This window comes from Vombatus ursinus, unplaced genomic scaffold (assembly GCF_900497805.2).
Source record: "Vombatus ursinus unplaced genomic scaffold, bare-nosed wombat genome assembly UNPS02014830.1, whole genome shotgun sequence".
Classification (NCBI taxonomy): Eukaryota; Metazoa; Chordata; class Mammalia; order Diprotodontia; family Vombatidae; genus Vombatus; species Vombatus ursinus.
Genome location: NW_020954608.1, coordinates 8,701,264 through 8,725,754, shown reverse-complemented (window position 1 = coordinate 8,725,754; position 24,491 = coordinate 8,701,264). Strand labels below are relative to the sequence as shown.

General features: G+C 38.3%; 1 protein-coding gene across 2 annotated transcripts in view; it reads right to left on the bottom strand.

The window, feature by feature from the left end:
• The window catches only part of LAMB1 (laminin subunit beta 1), a 93,869-nt gene that overhangs the window by 17,472 nt on the left and 51,906 nt on the right, over positions 1-24,491 (bottom strand). For both annotated transcript variants that reach the window (XM_027838730.1, XM_027838731.1), the window contains exon 25: positions 2,575-2,944. In XM_027838730.1, the coding sequence (XP_027694531.1) occupies positions 2,575-2,944 (370 nt within the window). The remainder of the gene's footprint in view (positions 1-2,574; positions 2,945-24,491) is intronic.

The following is a 24,491-nucleotide window of genomic DNA, read 5'->3' as shown; positions in this document are numbered from 1 at the left end:
TTTTTCTTGAGAAGATCAGACCATAACTAGTTAGGCAAATACAGCATGTAGAATTATAGCTGTTAGAAAAATGTAGTCTTGTAACAGACCTCCTGGCACCCTCTCAAAGAACAACAGATTTTGTTCTTTCCCCAAAGGAAAATTAGAAATCACTGAAGAATCTTTGAGTTCATGGGCTGGCAATGGGAATACTGCTTTTCGAAAAACTTGTCACCATTATGTTCCAAAGGGTAAAACCACTTTAGGAGCCACAGTCAAGTAAATTTCTCCATTAAATGCATTAAGAATTCACACAGAATATCTGATGATTCCCTTGATTGACCATCTGGTCCCATGGACAGAATTCTAAACTGGCAATTAATTTGGAGACCACTGCTCCATTCCTGGGTCTCTGGCATGTTATATGATGTTTTAACAAGTCATTTGCTCACTTTGTGCCTCAGTTTCTTCTCTTATTAAATATTTAATTTACTCCCTTTTTCCTTTATAGACATTGTATGAAGATGAATGAAAGGTTACAGAATCAAAGCATATCAGACTTGGAAGGAGCCTTGGAGATAATTTTGTCCAACTCAGACAGGAAGCAGAAATCCCCATCTAGTTTCTTGGAGACCCTGGTATTGTAAGATCCCATTGTAATACACTCCCCAGAAATCCAACTCAGTTTTACTGAGATATTATTTATCCATAATCTAGATATGGAATGGTTCTGAAGACTGATCTCTTGGTAGTTAATTAGCCAAGGAAAATAAGATATTTTAACTCCAAATGGAAAAGGAAGGATGTATCATACATCTACCTTATCTTCTCCCAATTTTCTCTTTGCTCAAGGACTTTTTGTTTGTTTTCTTTGCTTTTAAAAGTGTTTTTATAGTTAATTACAGAAGATTTTAGGAGAAATTTCCATGGGACAGTGGTTGAGATGTTTATGGAGAAGTGAAAAGTAATTTCTTTTTTTGCCCAGGGTCACACAACTAGTACGTGTCAAGTGTTTGGTTTGAGGCCGGATTTAAGCTCAGGTCCTCCTGACTTCAGGGCCGGTGCTCTATGCACTGCGCCACCTAGCTGCCCTGAAAAGTAATTTCTAATTAATGGCAAGAAAAACATCACTGGCAATACTCAACATAACTGTTTAACTTTTCTCTCTACTTTGTTCCTATGAATATATTCAATATGATCAGAGAGACAAATACCCAGGCAGAGGCTGAAGAAAGCATGTGTTGCACGTGAATTTTTTTTGTACAGTATTTGTTGTAGCCAAATTAACAAAGAGCTATTCCTTTGGGACACTTATTCACCGGGTCATGAAAATGGCCTGGTCACAAAGAACCCAAGAAAGAATATGAAATGAAATGATAATAAACCAATTACACAAATATTTGGGCCTTAACATTACTACAGGGAAGAATTAGGGATTTAGTTATAACAAGATAGAAAAGACTTGGGTTTTAATAAATCAGTTTTACTTTGTCAGTGAGATGAATTTTATAATGAGGCTCCAGCTTTATACAGTTCTACCAACTGTCTTTTGTCTACTGGTCCAGAGTAAAGACTGTGGCCATATGAGTAATAAAAGACGTCATTTTCATTTAACTATCTCTGTACTCCGTGGCAGGTAACACATAGGCTAATCACATAAGAGACGGATTGGTATGATGGATGGAGTATAGGATCTGAAGTCAGGAAGACTGCCTTAACTAAGTGATCTTGGGCAGTCATAATCTCTGTAAACTTCAGTTTCCTCATATATAAAATGGAGATAATGATAGCATCCAGCCTGTAATAATTTAAACACCAAAAGTTAATTGGCAACTTTTTAGAGACATGAGATAAAGTTGAAACCTTACCCCAGGCACTTGGGTATTTGGTTTTTAAAATTCATAAATGCATTCTTCTATGATCAGAAAATCATAAAGATTTAGAGATGGGAGGAACCTAAGAAGGCCACTGAATCCAATCTACTTATTTTATAGATAAGGAAATGGGGTTATTGTAAGGCTCAAATGAGATCCGTATAAAACATTTTACAAATTTTAAAAGCTCTATATAAATACAAATTGTGCATTATCTGGCATACAGTAAGTACTTAATAAATGCTTGTTCACTGACTGACGAATTATTTCAATCTTTACGGTTGTTTGGGAGTATAGATAGAAATGGCCCTAGGATAAGGCACTCATCCTCTTCCTTTATACTTAATGGTCAGTGGACTTTTGAGCAGGTAGAGAAATGTAGATGTTTAAATAAATATCTAAATATTTAAATAAAAATCTCAAGTTGTCATCTCATCTGCGGGCTCACTGAAAATATCCTGGGTTAGCAGACAGGATGATGGAGATAATATATACTTTATCCCATTCCCACATGATTTGGTTCTCTTCTACTAGGTCAGTCCATTTTTGAAAACTTTTTACTCCTGTACTCTGGAGATAATACGTATTTAACAGAAAGGCATCTATTAAACTGCGGTTCTTTAAAAAAAATAAAGGTAAGGAGTACCCTGGCAAATTTTTGGCCTTTGTTTAAGATTGAAGTAATAGTATGAACTGTTCCCACCACTCGTAAGCTACTCACTCTGCCTCCTCAAAGAGGTTTCCAATATTCTTCAGGGGCTCTGCAGCTGGGCTTTGGGCAAGTATAGTCTTTATCTCGTTGACTTTCCTTTCCACAGAATCAACCGTCTCTCGATAAGGCCCAATCACACCGCTGATCTTCAAAGCCTTTGCTTTCTCCAGGAATTTATGGGTCCTGTTGGTCAGCTCAGAGATGATGACATCCCACAATGCAAAGCACTGGTGGCAGGGAGTGCAATCAGGGAAGACGCCTGAATACCCACGGGTACACTGGTCGCAGCGTGCCCCCTCCACACCCTCAATGCAAACACATTGGCCTGTGGACTGGTCACACTGACTTGTCTCGATCCCTCTGGGGTCACAGTCACAAGCTAGAAAGGGAAAAAAAGGTATCAAAATTTAGGTCTGTACAACAGTGAAAGGCACCACATGAAACCCCATAGGAAAGATGAGTCTTTACAGGGCACGGCTGGCTGCAGGACCAGATAAAGAACAATGAACAACAAAAGATTCCTGGAATAATTTAAAAACTAGAAGTTAATTGGCATAACTTTTTAGGAGACATGAGATAAAGTTAAATCCTTTCCCTGGGGACTTGGGTACTTTTTTTTTTTTTTTAAACATTTTTAAGTGCATTCTTCTATGATCAGAGAATCATAAAGATTTAGAGTTGGGAGGTAGCTAAGATCTAAGAAGGTCATTGAGTCCAACCTATTTATTTTACAGATGAAGAAACTGAGACCCAAAGAGATTAAGTTACTAGCTCAAGGCTACACTGGGAGTAGGGTGGCAGAGCCAAGATCTGAAGCCCAATCTTCTGACGTCAAATCTGGTCTTCCTTCTACTGTAGCATGTTTGTGGAACTATGATTATGAGGATGATACTGGCAGTGGAATGAAGGAACCTATCTGAACATTAAAAACTGAAAAGACTTGCCTTTCTCCCTGACTGCAATATTAGAAGAATGTTATGTAAAACCATTTTCCTCTGCTCAAGAAATTCATAGGGCAGTTAGATCCAACCAGTCACCAAGTATCTGGATTTCTGCCATCCTTATCCCTCGTAACCAGAACTTCAGTTAGTGGGACTTCTCTACCATGTTCACTATTGGGAAAAGCTCATTATCTTGCCAGATCCCATCAGCCTTGGTCCTCTACTTCTGCCCCTGTGATTGGAGGGTGCTCCAAAACCTCCATTTAAGGGGGAGCTCAGCTCAGACACCTCGTTCGTCATCTGGCTGCCCTACTCTGGGCCTTCTTCACCATGCCTGTGTTGAATATGTGTTTTTACTTGCCTCCTCCTCTCTTTTGGCTTCCTTTTGCGTATTGCCCTTCAGTATCCTCATCTGGAAAATGGGGATATTAATAGTACTTACTTCCTAGGGTTGTTGTGAGGATAAAATGAGATATTTATAAAGTACTTTGCAAAATCTTAAAATAGAAACAAAGCAACTTGCATTTCTAAGTCAAGAAATGGCTTAGAGTAGGTATAAAGAGCTATTTAGGGCAGCTAGATGGCTCAATGGATAGAGTGCTGGGCCTGGAGTCAGGAAGACCTGAGTTCAAATCTGGCCTCAGACATTTATTAGCTGTATAATGCTGGGCAAGTCATTTAACACTGTTTGCCTCAGTTTCCTCATTTGTAAAATGAGCTGGTGTCTCAGTAGGGATAGAGTACCAAGCTTTGTGTCAGGAAGACTTTTCTTCCTGAGTTCAAATCTTACCCCAGACCCTTAATGAACTAGAGAAGGAAATGGCAACCCACTCCCAGTATCTTTGCCAAGAAAATGCCAAATGGGGTCACAAAGAGTTGGACATGATTGAAAAAGACTGAACAACAAGAAGAGTCTATCCTGAGAGCACTACTCTGATTTCTGGTGGAGTCAAGCTAAGATTCTTCCAGATTCTCCTAAGCAGTCCACTGGTTAGTAAATGTCTTCAGATAACTCCGATAGCCTTTTGCAAAAGAGGAAATGCACTCTCTCCCTTCCTTTTTTTTTTTTTTTTGCTTCTGATTTTTTTCAATACATCTTTTCTATTATTTTCCAATTGATCTTTCTTATTCAAAAGAACAAACCTCAGGAAAATGATCCTTCTATTCCCCCATATAAGTCATTCTTTAAGAAGAAAAATGGAAGGCAGAGATGAAAGTCTAAAGGGAAATCATTTAGTTAAGAGGATGGTCATTAAGAATAAAAGGCAGGTGACCCAGCCTAGCAAGCATTTCCTTTAAAGATTATTTAAGCAGATGGCTTTGTTGCCCAGATGAAAGCTTTCTGCTCATCAAATCTGTCAACGATTATTCATAAATTTTCCTTAGGCAAATCATTCATAAATTTCCACCAAGGAAGCCTCTGAGTCCTCCTGTGTAAAGAGGTCTGATTTTACTTTTACTTTTCTTTTGAGGGATGGGCTAGGAGTAGGGCCAAAGAATGAATGGGTTAAATTGATTTGGGGAAATGAATCCTGCCGAGACAGACATGTCAAGAGACATACCTCTCTTCCCCTTGATCCCCTCAAACTAAAACATAATCAGGGAAGTCTGAAGCCATATCTTCATCAATGCTCAATATAACTTCTCACCCATCTTTGCTCATCCTTTAATTAACAAAGGAGAAGTGAACACCTATACTGCCAATTTAAGTGGCCTTCAAATTGCTGGACACTCATATTTACAAAGTGATTTGAGTTTTGTTTTTTTTAAACAACAGGATTGAGGTAAAAAAACAAAATTAAAGTACTTCAGTTAGGGCATCTAGGTGGCACAGGGGATAGAGTACCCGACCTGGCATCAGGAAAACCTGGGTTCAAATCTGGCCTCAGACTCTTCTTACTAGCTATGTGACTCTGAGCAAGTCACTTAACTTCTCTTTGTCTCAATTTCCTCTCCTGTAAAATGAGAATGATAGTCTCTGCCTCTCAGGGTTGTTGTGAGGTTCAAATGAGATAATAATCTTAAAGGGCTGCACAGTGCCTGGCACACAGTAAGCTCTATATAAATGTTAACAAATTAACACTGAACAGCTATGTTACTTTACCGACCATAGAATATCTGGTTGAAGGGCTGCCTAGAGCATTAAAGGGCAACTAGAAGTGCCAACCTAATAATTTAGATGGATTTCTCCCAGCATGCTTTGCTGTTGGGAAATGTTAAGCCTAACAGAAAGACACCCCAAACAGCTCTAGGATAGCTAAGTAGAAAGAAAACTCTAGAGAGCCGGACAGCCAGCTTGAACCCACCTTCTCCTCCAGAGAAGATGAGTAAACTGAGTAGGCTCCGTTAAAATCCTGGCCAGTAGCAGAGGATACCATGCAAAAGATTCCTTGTCAGTGTGGGCACAGACAGAGAATTTGGATCAAAAGGGTCCCAGAGCAATTCAACCATATTCCACAAAATGTTCACCGACTGTGCTTTCTTAGGCCCTAACCCTTATCTTGGTTAAAAAAAAAAAAAAAAAACCAAACACAACAAACCAAAACCCTCCTTGTGTCCTTCCCTATACGTGCAGCTCTAAAGGGTATAATAGAAAGAGGGCAGGAGATGGAGGACTACAGTATGCATTTCAGCTCTGTCAATTCATAATACCAGCGTGATCTTGAGCAAGACTTCTCTGGCTATTTCCTTATCTGTAAAATGAAAGGATTGGATTACATGACCTCTAAGTTCCACCCCCAGCTCTATATCTATTATCCTATGACTCTAGACAAGCAATTACTGATTGATTTAATAGGAAAAAAGGAGACAAATGAAGTAATAGGATTTTAAAGTGTTAGATTTACTGGTTCATAAGGTTACATTTCCTGATTTGTGTCTAAATTTGCAGCCAGCCTTGGCACTGAAAAGCTACAGACTTAAGAGGCAGAAGAGACATTAGGGACCATCTAATCTAATCGGCTCATTTGACAAGTATTGTTGCTGTCTTCCGAAGAATCAAATTATTCTGGGTGAGTCAAAGGTCCTTGCTGCAGGTGATATTATCAGTCGCTGAACTACAGAACGCTCTCTATACCAAGCAGCCAGGTTTTAGGTGACCAAAATCTTTTTATCAATACTTCTCATTTTAACATGCTTGCCTTATCAAGACCAGTAACTGTGTCAAAAGTCAGTTTCAAAATGAGTGAAAAGGGGCTTTTTTGCCTTACCATATAGGAAACAAAGCCACCATGTTTCCTTGCTTATCCTTCTGTATTCCTAGCAAGCACCTACGAATATAAACACATGCGCAACCTGGGAAAGTCCAGTCTTCTGCCAAGAGTAAAGCACATGAGACCTCTATCTTGGTGGATAACATCACGTAGTCTTGAGGTTTGAAAATCACTTTTCTTAAACCAACAGATTCTAACTAACAAGCTCTTCTCCTCTCACTTTTCTGGTTCTTTAAGGTTAATTTTCCCTGTCAGTTTTCTCAGATCACATATTTCCCTCTCCAAAACAAAAAGCAATATGTGTGTGTGTGTGTGTGTGTGTGTGTGTGTGTGTGTGTGTGTGTGTGTGTTGGGGAATGGACATTCCCAATGTAGATTAAAGAACAGATTTCAAACCTGACTCCACAGTCAACAGCAGATAATGAAACAAACAGAAAAGTTACTTGATTTGGTTGAAGGAAAAACAAACCAAACATGGCCTTTTTCTTTTGGACAAGTCAAGCAAACGAGTGGAAGATACTGTTAATCAGTTGAGAAGATGAGGAGAACCCTGGTCATGCTTCACTGGGGGAGGAGGATGACAATTCAGTCATGGTACAGGTAGTCTTTTGGTGATTAAGCAGGAATCTAGGATGCTGGAGCCCCCTAGCTAAAGGAAACCCATCTTTGAGAGAATGACTCAATATATCACCCTGGCAGTTTGAAAGAAATCATCCTCTCAAGTGTGACAATACTTAGATAGGATTTTTTAAAATATGAAAATTGAAAAGGCAATGAAATGTGCAAAGGTCTTGGCATTTGATTAAAAACACCTGAATAATGAAAATGACATACTGGTACCTGGAGGAATGGGGAGGTAAAAGGCCTATTTCTTCATTTTTGCAGTAATGTATAAAGAATAAAATACTCTCTGATAAGAAGAATGATGATGATGATGAAACAACAGCTCATATTTATACAGAACTTTAAAATTTGCAAACTGTTTTGCATACATTAATAACAGACTGCATGGTACAGTGGAGAGTACTGCCTCAAAGTGACTGGCCCAATCAAAGGACTGGGGTTCAAATCCTATCTCTGACATGAAATTGACCCTTGACCTCCCTGGGCCTCAGTTTCCTTATCTGTACATGGACTAGACTCAAAGATCCCTTTTAGCTCTAAATCTTTATGGTCCATGGTCATTATCTCCTTTGAGCTTTACATAATAAGCCTCATTTTAAAGATGAGAAAATGAAGTTCAGAAAGAAGGGTTAATACTTTGTCCAAGATTATAGATAATTAGTGTGACAGAGATGAGAGGGAGGAACGGAACAAGTATTTATTAGATGACTACTACATGCTGGCACTGTGATAAGTGCTTTACAAATATCTGATATGATGGGATCTAACTCCAATTACAACATTATCCCATGTCCTGTTGCTTTCCTCATTTCTACCTATAATAAAGCCTCACTAATGACAGTAACAATAATGATAGCTAGTATTTATGTGACACTTTAAGGTCTAGAAAGTGATCTATAGATATTATCTCATTTTATGCTGTAATATTATCTCATTTATGCTGTATTATTATCAACCCCTCTATCCTCCCATTTTACAGATGCAGAAATGAAAGCAGAGAAATGTTAAGTGATTTATCCATAGTCACACGGCTAGTAAGTGTCTGAGCCTGAATTTGAACTCAGCTTCAAGGAATAGAATTACTGACCAGTGAAAAATCTCTAGAGCATGATATTAAAGAATATAGTTTTATTTGTTGCTGTTTTTCAGTTGTTCAGTTATATCTGACTCTTTGTGACCCCATGGATCACAGCACATCAGTACTGTCCATGGGGTTTCCTTGGCAAGAATACTGGCATGGTTTGCCATTTCCTTCTCCAGTGGATTAAAGTAAACAGAGGTTAAATGACTTGCCAAGGGTCACATAAGTAGTAAATTTCTGAGGCTAGACACGAACTCAGGTCTTCCTTACTCCAGGCCCAGCACTCTATCCACTGAACCATCTAGCTGCCACAGTAATAACAGTTTTATTACTTTCAGACATATGCAGAAACCAAAACTAGGCTAACAAAGTCTGGTTTCATATAAATGTTTAGGGTATCAGCTTTATGAAATTATCAGAATTTATAATTATAATTTAAATGGCATATATGTAAAATAGATGAACATCTCACAGATGTTCATCTGTGGAATTTTATTGATTACTGAGTTCAAACTCTAATTTTACAGATGAAGTTAAAGGGTTTTCCTAACATATATCTACATAGCGACAGAATCAAGATTTCTAAAATGCTTATGAAATTTGATCAAGTAATTTAAATAATTTATTCCATCCATAAATTGTTCACACTATTAATTTGCACAGCAAACAGCTTCTTTCTTTCTTTTCACAGATAATGCAAAGTTAAGCTTCTGCTCACTCTCTGATCAATGTCACAAATTCCAATTTACACGATCTGTCCTTACATAAATTCCCAAAATAGGTGATACAGCCCCCGGAGGGTGCTGGACCGATCCTGGGGGGCAGTTTTTTTGAAATGATGCAAATTTTTAAAAAATTGAAGGGTTAAAGTAGATTTCTAGGTGGTGCTCAGTAATTTTTTTTTGGAAAGGAGGTGGTAGGTCAAAAAAGTTTGGTAACCTCTAGAGGCAGATGGAGCCCTGGACCTGCAGTCAGAAAGGGCTAGATTTGAATCCCATTTAAGAGCTATGTGAACCTCAGGCAAGTCACTTAACATCTTTGGGTACAAGAGATGTAAGTCTATGATCCTATGAATTCAATGAGTTTTATTATGTAATAGATATATGATGTTGAGAGGAGCCGGGCTTCTGATACACACTGGCCATGTGACATCAGTAAGACACTTCTCAGAGCCTTAAGGCATCTCTCTGATTCTAAGTGGCAGAGATAGTGTGGATATGCTTTGTTGGTAAAGGGAGTTCCCTTATTCAGGAATGGTATAGGAACCATTCCCTACACTAATGAAACCACAGATCCAATCCCTGTCCCCAACCTTTTACTGTATATTAGCCTGAGTTATAGGGTTTTTCTGTGTGTTGATTTTATTTTTGAATTTTCCCATAGAAGAACTCTTTTTGCTACACCGCTTCATGTTTCCATGCCGTCAACTTCTCTAGAAGCTGTAATTCTATCTCTGGTGGGAGAATACTAGTTCAATGTTATGGGACTTAAAGAGGAGGGTTACTTGCCAAGAATGGTTTCCTACCATGAAAAGCGGTTGAGAAACATGCTCACTCTCACTTGCCAGCATCAAGCATCTATTGCAGCATCTGTGCTGGGGAAGATATGTCTAGGCAAGTATTCCAAAGGAAAGCCAGAGCTAAGATCCTCTTGAGGCAGCTGAATTCCCTGGGACTTCACACTTGAAAAGCAAGAGTCATATTTTGCAGATGGTTGGGTCACAGTTCAACTAATGTTAACAGCTGATTTTGGCCTTAGTTTGAGAGGTGACCCAATGACTATCCTAAAAAGTATCATACTTTAATATCATGAGGGACAAGGGTGCTGCTAAAGCTATTACGGACATGGAAGCGTTTCTTTGTTTATCCCATTTCTAGAAATGCCTTTCCAATCAGGTCACTTGGGAGGGAAAGTAGTCTTTGCAAGACGAATGAACACCAAAGATCTTTTCAATGAAAATCCCATATTCAGGCAGTAAAAGTAGAACGCTCAATTTATAGCTGGGGCTCAAATACTCAACAGACGCTGAAATTATACAGAAAATCTTGCTGCAATGGTTCTAAATGCTGTAAATGGGCTGCCATAAGTAGAATAATTGACATAAGTGATTTTGTTCTGTTTCTGGAGCTCACAAAGGGGTAAAGGTGGGATAAATGTGAGTTAATACACAGCAGGAGGCTTGCTTTAAAAGACTGGGGTTATTTGGGAAAGGATTAAATCTGTTCACTTTGAAAAAAGGAAAATGTGGGTATAATATGAGCAGAGCCTATGGGTTGCCTGAGAAAGGGCCACTTAGATGTGATGGACAGGCGTTTAGGTGGAAACTAATGGGGATGAGTTCCATATACAATTCTCTTTTTGTTGTTCCTTGTATACTGAGAGGTTTTGAATTTGCTTATTAGCATTAAATTGATGCTACAAAAGTAGCTATTATAAAGAAAAAGAAAAGAGGAAATGAGTACAATGATAATATGACTGGATAAGGAGGAACTCAGTTGAATCCCTTTTCTCTAAGTGTTTCTGGGAAGGAAGAAAAAAAGAAAGGTGCAGAGGGAGGAAAGAAGAAAAGAAGAAAGGAAAGAGGCAGGGAGGGAAGTTTTTTAATCATCTGTTATGTGCCAACCACTGTGGTAAATGCTTTTCATTTGATCCTCACCATAACCCTAGGACGTGGGTTTTATTACGACTCTCATTTTACAGCTGAGGAAACTGAGACAGAGAGAGGTTACTTGGCTTGCTCTTCATCACACAGCTAATAAATGTCTGAGGACTCTCTGTCCAGACCAAAGATTTACACCCGAAAGGGAAGTCAGATCATAGGCTTCATTTTACAGACGAAGAAACTGAAATCATGATGGCAGATGCTGACCAGTTTTATGAAGGAGTCAGGGCAGATTCTGTCTTTCTGCTTTTCATCTTTGAAACTGATTACAAAGATGCTAGTGATTATAGGCCATGTAGGAAGTAGCTCAATAAGATATAACCTTGGACCCCAAAATGGTGATGGAAGGGAAGAGACTAGTCCTCCATTATAAGATCTTTGTCCAACTCCCACATTTTTACAGATGATGAAACTGAGGTTCAGAGTTTATCAGGGGTGGAGAACCTGCAGCCTCAAGGTCACATGTGGCCCTCTAGGTCCTCAAGTGTGGCCCTTTTGACTGCATCCAAACTTCATGTGAAATTTCAAGGCCGAGGGGTTCCCCACCCCTGGTTTAAGTGATTTTTTTCCCCCACACATGATGGAGCTAAGATTTTTGAACTGTAGTCATCTGACTCTTAAATCAAGTGTTTTTACAATGCTGCCTCTAATTTCTCCTTTTATTTTTGTTAGAGCATTATATTTTTATGTTATTCAACAAATTTAATTCAACAACATTTAATTAGAACATACTATGTACAGAGCACTGTCCTAAGGGCTGAGATAGATACAAAGTTTAGGTAAGACATGCTATCTATCCTTATGGAACTTACAATCCATTATGTTATAGTAACAAATGTTTGTCAGCAATATGTTATCAGGTGTCTTGAGCTGATGGAGGTTTTGCTCTACACATGACACATCTAGGGTGATCAGTTGTCAGGTAATTAGTCTCACCAAATGAGTTAATGCAAAACACTGGAGAGTTGGGAGACATTTATATAATGATGTAAGAACACAAAGCCAGAATATCTATTTCCAAGTAGAGAAGAGGCCAAGATGGCTGTATAGAAGTATCAAAATGACTAAACCATGGGGAGTCAGTGTGTTGTCATTATATTTAAAGGACATGGAAATATTGGCCTAAGAATCTAACATCTTGGAAATTCAATCAGGGTATTTGAGGTTGTAGCCAGTCTATCTTAGGTCTATGTATTCCTACACATAATCTTGGCCTGACAGAAATAAACATAATTACTCAGATATAATATACAAAAATTAAAATTAACATCATATAATACTTTTAAATTTTTCAAGTTTTCTTATTTATTGCTAGGTATTCAAACATAATTGCCAAAAAAAAAGAGTTAGTCCTGTGACATGAATCAGCAGAGATTATTATACCTTTTTAAAAAAGAAATACACAAAGAAATCAAAGCCTGAGAGCAGTGGTGGTGGTGGGGAATGCCAAAAGAAGTCAAATAGCTTACCCAGTGATGTTTAATCAACAATCAATATATATTATAAAATATATTTGCTACCTTTCCCCAGCCCCCACACCCAAGTCAAGCCTAGGTTTGCCATTTTGGATATCTATAGACTAACAAAAAAAATCCAAAAAGTTTAAATTTCTTTCTTTCTTTCTTTTTTGTCAATGTAAGTGTATTTTTTCTCTTAAACTACATTAATTACTGTCTTGCCTTGTTCATGTCTTTTTCCTACCTTCTGGAAGGCGTGGGAAATTTCAGGAAAAAGGAAAATTAGTTCAATAACTAGTTGGACCTTTCCTGAATCCTCCAGTTCTGCAATCTCATCAAGTTGTACACAACTGGGCATGAAAAATGCTCATTGACAACGTACTCCCTGATACAAATGCATCCGTGTTTTAGAGCCAAGGGTAACTCCTGTTTAAAATACGTCATCTACTATTCCTGCTTGGTCCATATTCAGTTAGTCATTTACTAGTAGAAAGTGTGGTGTCATATATGACATTTGACCATTTCTGAGATATTTTGGAGACTTTTTTTCCAGATTTTTTTTCAGTAAATCTATCAAAATTACCTAGGGCAAAATCAAATAGCTTTAAGGATTTCAACCACTGTTCCACATTGTCATATTTGAAATCAATTACATTCTGTTTCAAATCTCTTTTTTGTTGTTTTTGGAATATGGATGGTTTAACCATCCAATCTCTTCCACACTGCTTACCGCAAAGGCTTTGAATTCCCAGAGCACAATTCAATGGGTATAATGCCATCTGAGACATTTAGAGAACTTTGCCATCCATCAAAGGGAACCCTTCTTTTCTCTGGCCTGTACAATGGATAGCACCCTGGGTCTGGAGTAAGAAAAGACCTGAGTTCAAATCTGGCCTCAGACACTTACTAGGTGTGTGACCTTGGGCAAGTAACTTAACCCTATTTGCCTCAGTTTCCTCATCTTAAAATGAGCTGAAAGAAATGGCAAACCACTCCAGTATCACTGCCAAGAAAACCCCAAATGGGGTCACAAAGAGTCGATCACAACTGAACAACAATGAAGAGAAGACATCTTGTCTGAAGACAATGTTCAGGGTAACATTTTGTTTTCTAAGACCAATAGTTTAGGAAAAAAAAAAGACAGCAGGATTTCATATTCTTTATACCTCTCAGTCAGTTCTGTTCCAAAAAAAGAGGTATTTCACACAGAAATTTAACTATTAAAAAACTGTTTGTTTTTCATGTTTTCATCAATGAAACCCTCCATGGCTATGCAGTCCATTACTATACAAATTTTTATAATAATAATAACTAATATGTACATAGATCTTTAAGGTTTGCAAAGGCTTTTAAATGTTTCATATATCTATATGTGAAGAAAATGCCCATAATATCACCATTTTGTAGATGAGGAAATTGAGGCTGAAATCAGCTAAATGATTTGCCCAGGATCACAGAGATAGTGTGTGAGGCAGGATTTGAACTTGGGTCTTCCTGACTAAAAGTCTAGCACTCCATCCACTACAACAATTGAATGCACGGATTGCCACTGTCTTCTTTGCTACCACTTACTGGTTAAATTACCATATGAGTTTTCTCATTCTTTTCAAACCTTTTCCTCTTTGAGTTAAATTGAAAATGAATCCCTGTGCTATGTTCACTTTAGAAGATTTCTTTGTCATAATGAATTATTTGGTCATCTCCAGTTGCTCTTCCTGACTCCATCATCTTATATACTCCTTCTTTACAGAGCACGTGGGATACTGAGATGACAGCATTCCAATGTGGCATCCCCATCACTAATGAGAACAGCTTCTGTCATCTTCTGTTAATGTTTTATGAATGAACTTGTACTATAAGTAAGTATTGTTTTACCTGCCATCTTTCTCTTCTTGGCAAGGTGATTAGGTGTGTGAGGCCAAGGAATTTTTAAAAAGCACTTTCTGCCTCATTTTGGTGGCCTTTTGGGCTGTGATTAAGTTTCTCTAAGAAGTAATGAAAATCATAGTTGACATCTTTAATTGTGTCCATTTTCCATAAGTGACACCTCATTTCAACAGGCTAGGATAGAGCTGTTGTAATCAAAAACACTTACTTCTTTTCACTTTTGTATTTTCTATTAACTTGGGGCTTATTTTGACTTTTGTTCTAAATAGTACATGCAGTATGACTGCACACTGAAAGCTGATTTATGTAATAACTGCTGTCTCTTTAACTGTTTCTTGTCCAGACAATCACATTTTTAATTACGTCATTAGGTGCTTGCCACATTCAGTGAAGTTGGATTTTCTTTCTGAATAAAGTATTCATGATGAACAGGAATAAGGTTTCTAAGTAATTTATATGCTATGGGCTTCTTTTACTTCTTAATTCAAAACTATATTTTCCAACATAGTTTAAACAGTCCTCTTCCATTTTTATTTTTGCATCAAGGTCATTGAGTACCAAAGTATATATTGATTTAGAGTGTCCTTTCGAATTCACAGTGACTGTTGACTTCTCCATCATACCCCTGAGAACCTCATCATCCTGCAAGATCACATCAGCCTTGGTACTCACACCTCATCAGTACTCTCTGTCCCTCTGACTGGAGGGCACAGTTTGGCTCTGCCAAAACTTCCATTTCAGCAAGGTGCCCAGGCCAGCCACTTCTTCATTTCACACCAGCTGCACTCCTTCAGATTTCTCCATCATGCTCCTGAATCACAGTTACCTTCCCCACTCCATCTCTCTTTTCAGGTTCCTTTTGAGTATTGTTTTCCCTCATTAGATTGTAAGCTCCTTGAGGACAGGGACTATTTCTTTTTTATATTTTTATCTCCAGCGCTTAGCACAGTGACTGGCATAAGAAGGGACTTAATAAATGTTTATTGACTCATAAAATTTCTTGATTTGTTTTTTTCTTCAACAGATATTGGAACATAAACTGCAATTATTTCCATGTTGGTCTACTAGCTTACTCTCATCATAAGCACTGAAAGGTGGTTTCTTCTTGCGTTTGGACATTCAGTGAGGCAAATTGGCTGGCTCACTGGCTCCTTTATTCACTTACCTGGAAATCTTCAAGTCATCTTCTATTTAGCCATAATTTCGTTGTGTCTTCTGCTTTCATGATTGGAATATATCAATAGAATGTAAGCTTTTGGAAAGCATGGACTCTTCTATTTTTGTTTTTGTATATCTAGATTCTAGGGCAGCTAGGTGGGGTAGTGGTCTGAAGTCACAAAGATCTGAGTTTAAATCTGGCTTTAGACACTTGCTAGCTATATGACCCTGAGCAAATCACTCAACTCCCATTTGCCTCAGTTCCTCATCCGAAGTACATATGTAATAATAATTTAATTTTGACTATGATTAAGTTTCTCTAGGGTGATTATCACCTCAGTTGTTGGAACAAAGATCACATATTAAAAGTAATATGAAGCTTATAGACAATCTAAGTTCCCTGTGATTCTTAGTACTCTCTCTGTACTCTCTTTTCTGCTATTTGACTATCACTGAAGATATTAATAGGACTAAGGCACATTTTGTAATTTTGCCTGTGGCCAAAATCATTCCTAACCTGGCCATTTTAAAAAAATTAATGTCTAAGGACAAACTATATAGACCACTGGTCTCCAAACTTTTTTGACTACGTACCATATCAATAATTTTAAAAAATTGAGCATGGCCCCTCAATATTTGTATATTTAACTTATTTATACAAGTATTACTGTACTAATAGTAATGTCCATTATAAAATATAAACACAAATAAGAATTTCAAAAAGATAAAATAATAATTGATTTTAAGGTCAATAGGGAGCCACTGAAGTTTACTGAGTGGGGGAGTAACATGGTCAGATTTACAGTTTGGGAAAATCACTTGGGCAGTTGTGTGGAAGATGTATTGGAGAGGGGAGAAGACTGAGAAAGGGAGAGAAATAGAAGACCATAGCAAAAATCTGGGTAGGAATTGATGAAGGCCTATGTAGGGTGGTGATTGTATGAACAGAGAGGGGGGATAGATGAGAGAAATGTTGTGGAGGCAAAAAGGACAAGTTTCAGCAACTGACTGAGTATGGAGGGGGAAGATATCAAAGATGGCATCAAAGTTGCACACCTGAATGATGACAAGGATAATGGTGCCTTCAACAGAAATTGGGAAGCTGGAAGAAGCCTCGGTTGATGAGAAGGGGGAAGATAATGTAATGAGACCAGCTTACTCATATGGTGAGACTCATTCTGACCCATCCAAAACGAATGGGTGAAAAGGGGTTCTAGAACTTTAGATGGTGAACTTTAAACTCTGCCTCCCTTTGACTACCTCTTAATCCACATAGAGGGATTATTTAATCTAATCACTTGACTCCTAAGAAGGCAGAATAAGTAAAAGGCCTTAAGCTAAGCTCTTTCTTTAGCACATTCAGTGGTGGGTGGATAAAATTCTCTCTACTGTAGCACAAGATGAGTTTTGTTCAGACTTGGCACGATTGTCCAAAAATCCTAAACTATTTATACAATAATACCATTCAGCAATTTTAAGTTGGAGGTCTAACGTATTTGCCTTTTGAATAACTATGCTCTATTCCCCACCCCCAAAAGAGAATAATCAACTATTGATTTAAATTCTTCTATAAACACAAAGTTAACTCTGTGGCATCAGAAGTTTTAGGTTTTGAATGTTAAATACTTAAAGTGAAATAAAGACTAGGGGATGAGATTTAAGAACAGAGGATTATATATGAGAATGCCTTGGCACAGGTAGCCTTTAGTAAAAGCTCTATTGACCTTAATTTTACAATCGATCATAGAATTCAACAATTCAAGAACAAGCGTTGCTCCTATGCTTTCGCCCATTTCACCCTCTTGCCTCAAACTGTGATTTAATTTATCTATGACAGGAAACATTCCTTAGGCAGACAATCTGTGATCTTTAACATTTTTTTTCATTCCCTTCTCTCTTCCCTGTTCCCTAAAGGGTCTTATCTTTTCCCCTTCTCCTACTGCCATATTCCAACTACTAGTAGAGACTTGTAAGCCCCGATCTCTCTGGTCTTCTGCATTTTCCTCACAGCCAGTTAGGACTACTCTTTCTCCTTTTGTATTCCATCTAACCATAAGGAAAAGATTTGTTTGCAGTAGCCGTTAATGAAATCCAGTATGGCTGACTCAATTCTCACTCTACTGCCCTTACCATACTGTATTTATTCAGACATTAAAAGACAAGGTGGTATGTCACAAAGGGTGGCTGAATCATTTCAGTGGCACAATGAATGCTGGACCTAGAATCAGAAAGACTTGTGCTCAAATATTGTCTCAGACACTTATAGTTGTATAATCCTGGGCAAATCACTTAACCTCTGTCTGCCTCAGTTTTCTCATGAGTGAAATGGAAATAATAATAGGACCTACCTCTGTTGTTTTGAGGATAAAATGAGAACATATTTGTAAAGCACTTTGCAAATCTCAAAGTGCTATACAAATACTAGTTATTATTATCAGTAGTAGTATTATAGCACAGTAGCTCCTAAATGATCTAGTTATGTACATTCTCTTTCTCATTCTTTATAGAAGGGAAAGGGCTTTTTGAATTCTAATATATGAAGGAAGAGGGGTTTCTTGACTCATGGCCCATTTAGAACCTGACAGGATGTCTGGGAGTGTTCTTAGAGTGGAAGATAAACTCTAAATATTCTCTAGCCTACACTAATATCGCTGGATAGGTCCATAGTGCCTCACTGGCCTTGGAACTAGGAGTGGGATAAGGATTATGAAGATCAAGAGTACTGGGCTAAGAGGGCCCCAAGGCCAAAGTTATATATATGTATGTCTTCTTCCTGGAATGTGGAATCTTAAGACTTTTCTGGGTCCGCTTTGACACATCAATTCACATGCATAGGCCCAGAAAAAGAAATACACAAATAGAAATTTCTTAGCTCATCAGGCCACTTCTACATTTGGTCCATTTAGGCATGCTTAAAGCAAACAAAATATAGTCTGATCTAAGTGACCAGACCTATAGATTTGGTGTCAAGCTTCACCAAATCCCCTTGCAACAATGTCCACCATCTTCAGGCAAATCACTGTAATCTAGTAGGAAAGAAAAAGTTCCATTAACTTCCAGGTCTATTTTGTGCTTGACGCCTGGTCAGTGCCAACAGTTGCTTCTCATTCACTTCATCTCATACCATTCACTAGCGAATCTCACCTGCTTCAAAAATATTAGACTTTGCTTTCCTGTGACAGACTTAGAATTAGGGGAAAAAATTATTCCTTTCTCTGTTCTCTTTCTCTCTTTTTCCTTAGAAAGGACTGATTGCCCAGTCATTAAACTAAGTTGGAACATATAAATATTCACTTCTGTTCATCTTCAGGTGTATCTTGGGGAAAAAACCCCAAAACCAAAATTCTGTTTTCGTTAGCTGTCTTCATATTTATGTATGTATTTAGTTAGTCTATGTATTGTTCCATCATTGGGAAAGTCATGACTGGCAATCTCCTGACACTTGAATCAAAACCCCGGACTTTGATGAGGCATCTCTATGATACAGGAAAACGCAGTAACATAAAAACTGCTAGCTGGATTCCAATTTTTGAAGGAATTAGAAATAATGATAACAACAATAACAATAATAGCTACCATTTATTTATATACCACTTTTTAAGATTTGCAAAGATTTGCAAAAAGATTTGCAAAATACTTTACATGTATTATCTCAGTGATCCCCACAACAACTCTCTGAGGTTGGTGTTATTATTATCCTCAGTTTAAAAATGAGGACACAGGGGCGGGTAGGTGGCGCAGTGGATAGAGCACCGGCCCTGAAGTCAGGAGGACCTGAGTTCAAATCCGGCCTCAGACCAAACACTTGACACTTACTAGCTGTGTGACCCTGGGCAAGTCACTTAACCCCGACTGCCTAAAAAAAAAAACAAAACCAAAACAAAAATAAAAATGAGGATACTGGGGCCTGAAAGAGATTAGGTGATTTACCCCACACAACTACTACATGTCTGAAGCCAAATCTGAACTCAGATCTTCCTAACAACTGAGCCATCTAGAAATGCAAGTTTTGACCATTTGTTTTAAGGAGCCCTTAGAAGTATGAATAACTATACCAAAAGTCACAAACTCATCCTAACCTAGAGGATTTCTATCCATAGAAAATACCAAGTTCCCCTTATTATTGTTAAGGTGGCCAGGACCAACACAAGGGTGAATACAATCAAAGCAGATCACACTGGGTATGGATTCCCCACCTGAACACCCAAACTGGCTAAAATGAACATGAAAGGCATTCTTGAAGGTCAGTCAACAAGCATTTGTTAATTACCTACCGCACGTCAGGCACTGTTCACAAAGAACAGTCCCTGCTTTGAACGAGCTCTCAAATCTTATGCAGGGAATGTGCAAAGGAGACGGTGTGGTTCTACAGGTTTGCCTTCATTTCTGAGGTGCTGACCACTCTTAGAGGAAAACATGCAACCAAGCCAGCTGGGTCCGCTGCAAATTTCTATTATCTAACCTCAAAAGGATCCTCGCTGCTACATGAAAGTTCTTTTAGTCTTCCCTGACTATCATACTTCCAAGTGGTTGTTTCAAGTCTTTTCTTCAAGCACCACCACATCATGTTATACTTAACAGAAAAATTTGAAGCTTCCCGTCAGGATCTCCCTTTCGTCTGTGATTCCACACTTCACTGACACCACCTCTGGTGCCTTTAGACATACTCATAGCTCCCTTCACTTGACCCTACCATATGCTCAAGCTATCATCCTGCATCTTACAAAGTCATACTTCTAGTCAAAAGCTACTTACATCTCTCGCCTCCATTTTTTTTAACCACCCCATTTCACTCCTGAAACTCTTGCAATCTGGCTTCTATCCCCCAAACTTAACTGACATTGCTTTTTCTAAGATTACTAATGATCTCTCTATTGACAAATCTAAGGACCTTTTATTTTAAGCATCACACTTCTTAATCTCTCTCAGTCTTTGATAATGTTGGCCATATCCATCTTCTAGAAACACTTTCCAACTTGGGTTTTTGTGATCCTGCTTCCTTTGTTTTTCTCCTATTTCTTTGATTATTCCTCAGTGTCCTTTACTGGATTATCACTCTCCACTGACCCATTAAATATGGGTATACCACAAGGTCTCTATCCTGGGTTGGTTTACTCTGGGCCCACTTCTATTTCTATTATCATCTCTTCTGGTGATCTCATTAACTCTCACAGACATACCTATCAATTCTGGGTATATGGGTCCCAAATGTATAGGTCCAGCACAGATCTCCAACTCTCTATGGGTTTCTTCCACTTGGATGTCCCATAGTTTAAACTCAACATGTCCAAATAGAACTTATCTTCTCCCCTAAAAGTCATACGTCCCCCCTCCTATTTCTCTTGAGAGCACCATCACCCAGGTGCCAAATCTGAGTTACCTTCCACTCTTAACTATCCCTCACTCTTGATATCGAATCAGTCACCAAGTCTTGTCTACTCCACCTCCAGAGTGTTTTTTCAGATCCATCCCCTTCTCTCCACTCACACCACAACCAACCTAGCTCAGGCCTACATCATCTTCTGACTGTGCTTGCCTATTAACCAGTCTCCTTGCTTCATTCATGTGTTTTCCCCATCTCAAATCTGTTTTTTACATAACTACCAAAGTGATATTCCTAAAACATAGTTCTGACCAGGTCACTCCTCTGGTCAGGAAGCTTCAATGGCTCCCAAATACCTCAAGAATCCAATATAAACCCGTTTGGGGCATTTAAAGCCCTTAACCCCAGCCCTAGTCAGCTGACCACACATTACTCTTCCTCGTGTACTTTATGTGCCAGCTGAACCTGTCCACCTGCCATTCCTTACATAAATCTTTCCATCTCCTGTCTGCACCTATGCACAGACTGTCTCATGTCTGGACTGCCTTTCCTCTCTACCTCTGCCTCACTCCTTTAGGCAAATCACTTAACTTCCCTGGGCCTCAGTTTCCTCATTTATTAAATGAGGGGGTTGTAGGAGAGTGTATCTAAAGTTCTTTCCATACTGGGCTGATCTTATAATCTTGTGATTGAAGGACAAATCACTTCACCTTTCTTTAACATGTGGCTCAAGTGCTACCTCATTCCAGAGGCCGTTCTTGATTCCCCACGCTGTTAGCCACCCACCCACCACCCCTGCTATTGTTTTATTTTTATATCCCACAGACTTATTATTCCTTGAACATGTCTAATCTCCTCCTCCAATGGAATATAATCTCCCTGAGGGCAGAGACTGTTTGACTTTTTGTATTTGTATGCCTAGCACCTAGTATAGTGCCAGACATATAGTAGGTGCTTAATAAATTCTTGCTGATTGATTTTATATACAACGATCTCAGCATCCGCTGGTAGCCCTGTGAGCTGCCTTACTGGGTTGCTGCCATCTCCTTGCCACCACCCTGCAATTCAACCAGACTGGACTTTCAAAACCACAAACCACCCTAGGTGAGTAAGTGATTGCTGTACACATGATTCAGCTTAAATGCCTAGAAGCCAAAGCACTCCCTGGATCCACAGTCTGGCGGGTTATTTTTCTCTTTCTCTGATTTATTGTATTAATTGTTTTATTAATCAAGAAGCAAGCCACGGTAAAACAAAGATCCCTCTGCTGGGGCATTCGGTAGACCTGTATTCTAGTCCTGGCTCCTTTATTAACTAACTATGTGAGCTTCAATATATCTGTTTCTGCATCTGCAGCATGAAGAAGTTGAACTACATGATCTCAAAATTCCCTTTTGGCTTTAATCTCCTACGATTTCAGATTTTTTTTAGCCTTATTTTCAGTTTCTACATAATGGATTGACCTTTCCCCCAAATGGAAAGAATGAATGATTGAAAGAAGTAAAAGAAAGAGGCCTACATGGGTGCCATAGATCTGCCCCTAAGTCAAAGTTCCTAAAAGAAGGTCTATAATTTTTGACCTAAACAAGTTGGCAGTGTTCCTTTACAATGTCACCCTTCTGATGAATTTATAGCAGAAAGTTTAAAGCAAAGATAAAAGAGGGAAAGAATTCTGAGTAATAAATGAACAATTCTCTGATTGAATCTGACTTGGGGTAACAGGGTTTTCATGCTTTCCAACAAAAGTCGACCTGGAGCAAAAAAGGTCAAAAAACTCTGGCAGTGAACCCACTTTTGCCAATGACACATGCTGATAGAATCTAGAAATAAGTAGTGATGGAGAAAGGGCCAGGAGAAAAGCATGCCCTTGGGGGCACTGCAAGGTTCAAACATTTAAAACTAAATTGCAAGCTGGATTTGTTCCTCTCCTCTTGGAGAAACCAGTACCATTTGTATCCAACCTTCCATTGGAAGTAGTAACTGTGTATTTGAGAGATTCTATGTAGTAACACACCAGCATTTCCACAGGAGAGAGACTCATGAAAAGGGATTTGTTTAAAGACACAGAAAACACATTTCACTCTTAAAAAAAAAGAAAAAAGCCTTAATCTAATCTAAGATGTTACTATAAACATTCTTGGCTAAGCCTCAATTTTTAAAACATATCAGATGTTAAGTTCTGATCTCGTTCACTGTTTGAAGAGTTCCTGCTGTTAATGAAGAGATAGGTTTAAAAAACAAAAGAACACAGAGTATCCACATTTCTAAACACCACATTTTAATCACAGTTTGGCATTATGTAAGGGATCACAAATGTTTTGCTAGTATGAGTCTGTGTTATTTCTTTCTTCACTTATAACCAAAAAACACCCCAAAAAACAAAAATAAAAGCTCATTTTCCCAATAATGGTCAACAGAAGAAAATACAACAAGTATGAGAAACTAAAGAAAATATCTATGTCTAGTTTTGATTTACACTTTTTATTTAAAAATAAAGTTCTACAACTACTTTAATTCTTTCCATAAATTTTTCTCCTTAAAGCTATTCTCATAGAAAATTAATCTGGTAACAAAATAAAATTGCTTAATCCTTATGCTGTTGCAACCATTGTGATTCATTTGGCTTTAATAAGTTTTACCCCTGAGAAAATGCCATTTTGGTTATGGAATACATCCATCCTTTCTCTCTCTCTTTTCTCATCTTTCTGCCTCTCTCTTTATCCCTCTCTCTTTTCTCTTCTCTCCCTTTCTATTTTCTCTCTGTTTGCTTTCTCTCTTCTATCACTCTTCTCTCTTCCCCATCTCCCTTATGGTGCCATAAATGAGATTTCAAAAGAAAATCCTAGGCTTTACTCCCATTTGACAGACCCGGGGTTTCCATTATATATTTCTTGATGCCCAAAATTCCCACTATTATTATCCAGTCCTCATAGCAGGCAAAGATTGGTGGGATTAGGGATGGTGAGACAGTCAATTCAGGTCAGGAGATTTGAATCTACAATTTACTCTACACACCAGTTGCCAAAAGTCACAACCTAAAACAAAAAGGCTTTTTATTTGAAAGCATGCAATATCTGAACTAAAGAATGAGAGGATGTCACAATTAGAAACAACCTGGATGATTATCTTGTAAGTTGAGAAAGTTGGATTAATGAAGAAACTGAGGCCCAGAATCTTAGAGTTAGCTGAGGGCAGAGCTAAGACTAGCCCCTAGTATTCCTAATTTCCATTCAGTAAAGGGCAGGAAATAGTAACAGGTATTCTTTGTATAGTCCATGATCTGCCTCTGTATAGACATGTATAGGCAGATCTCTACTCTCTGAATACCCTATTTAGCAAACTGATGAGAAATTGCATGGTTGCAGTGCAATTCTAGGAAAGTTCACTCATTCACAGGACAATGAGAAAAACTCTTCATGTATGAGAAACACAAGTTCCTGAAGGGTAAAAACAAACAGAAACTTGGTTTGAGCATAAACCCCTACTAATCTGTTCCTATCTTAACCAATATTCTTTTCTGCCCTCAATAGTAGCCCTAAACCAATACAACCAAGTCTCTAATTCAGTGACAAGGATAGAGT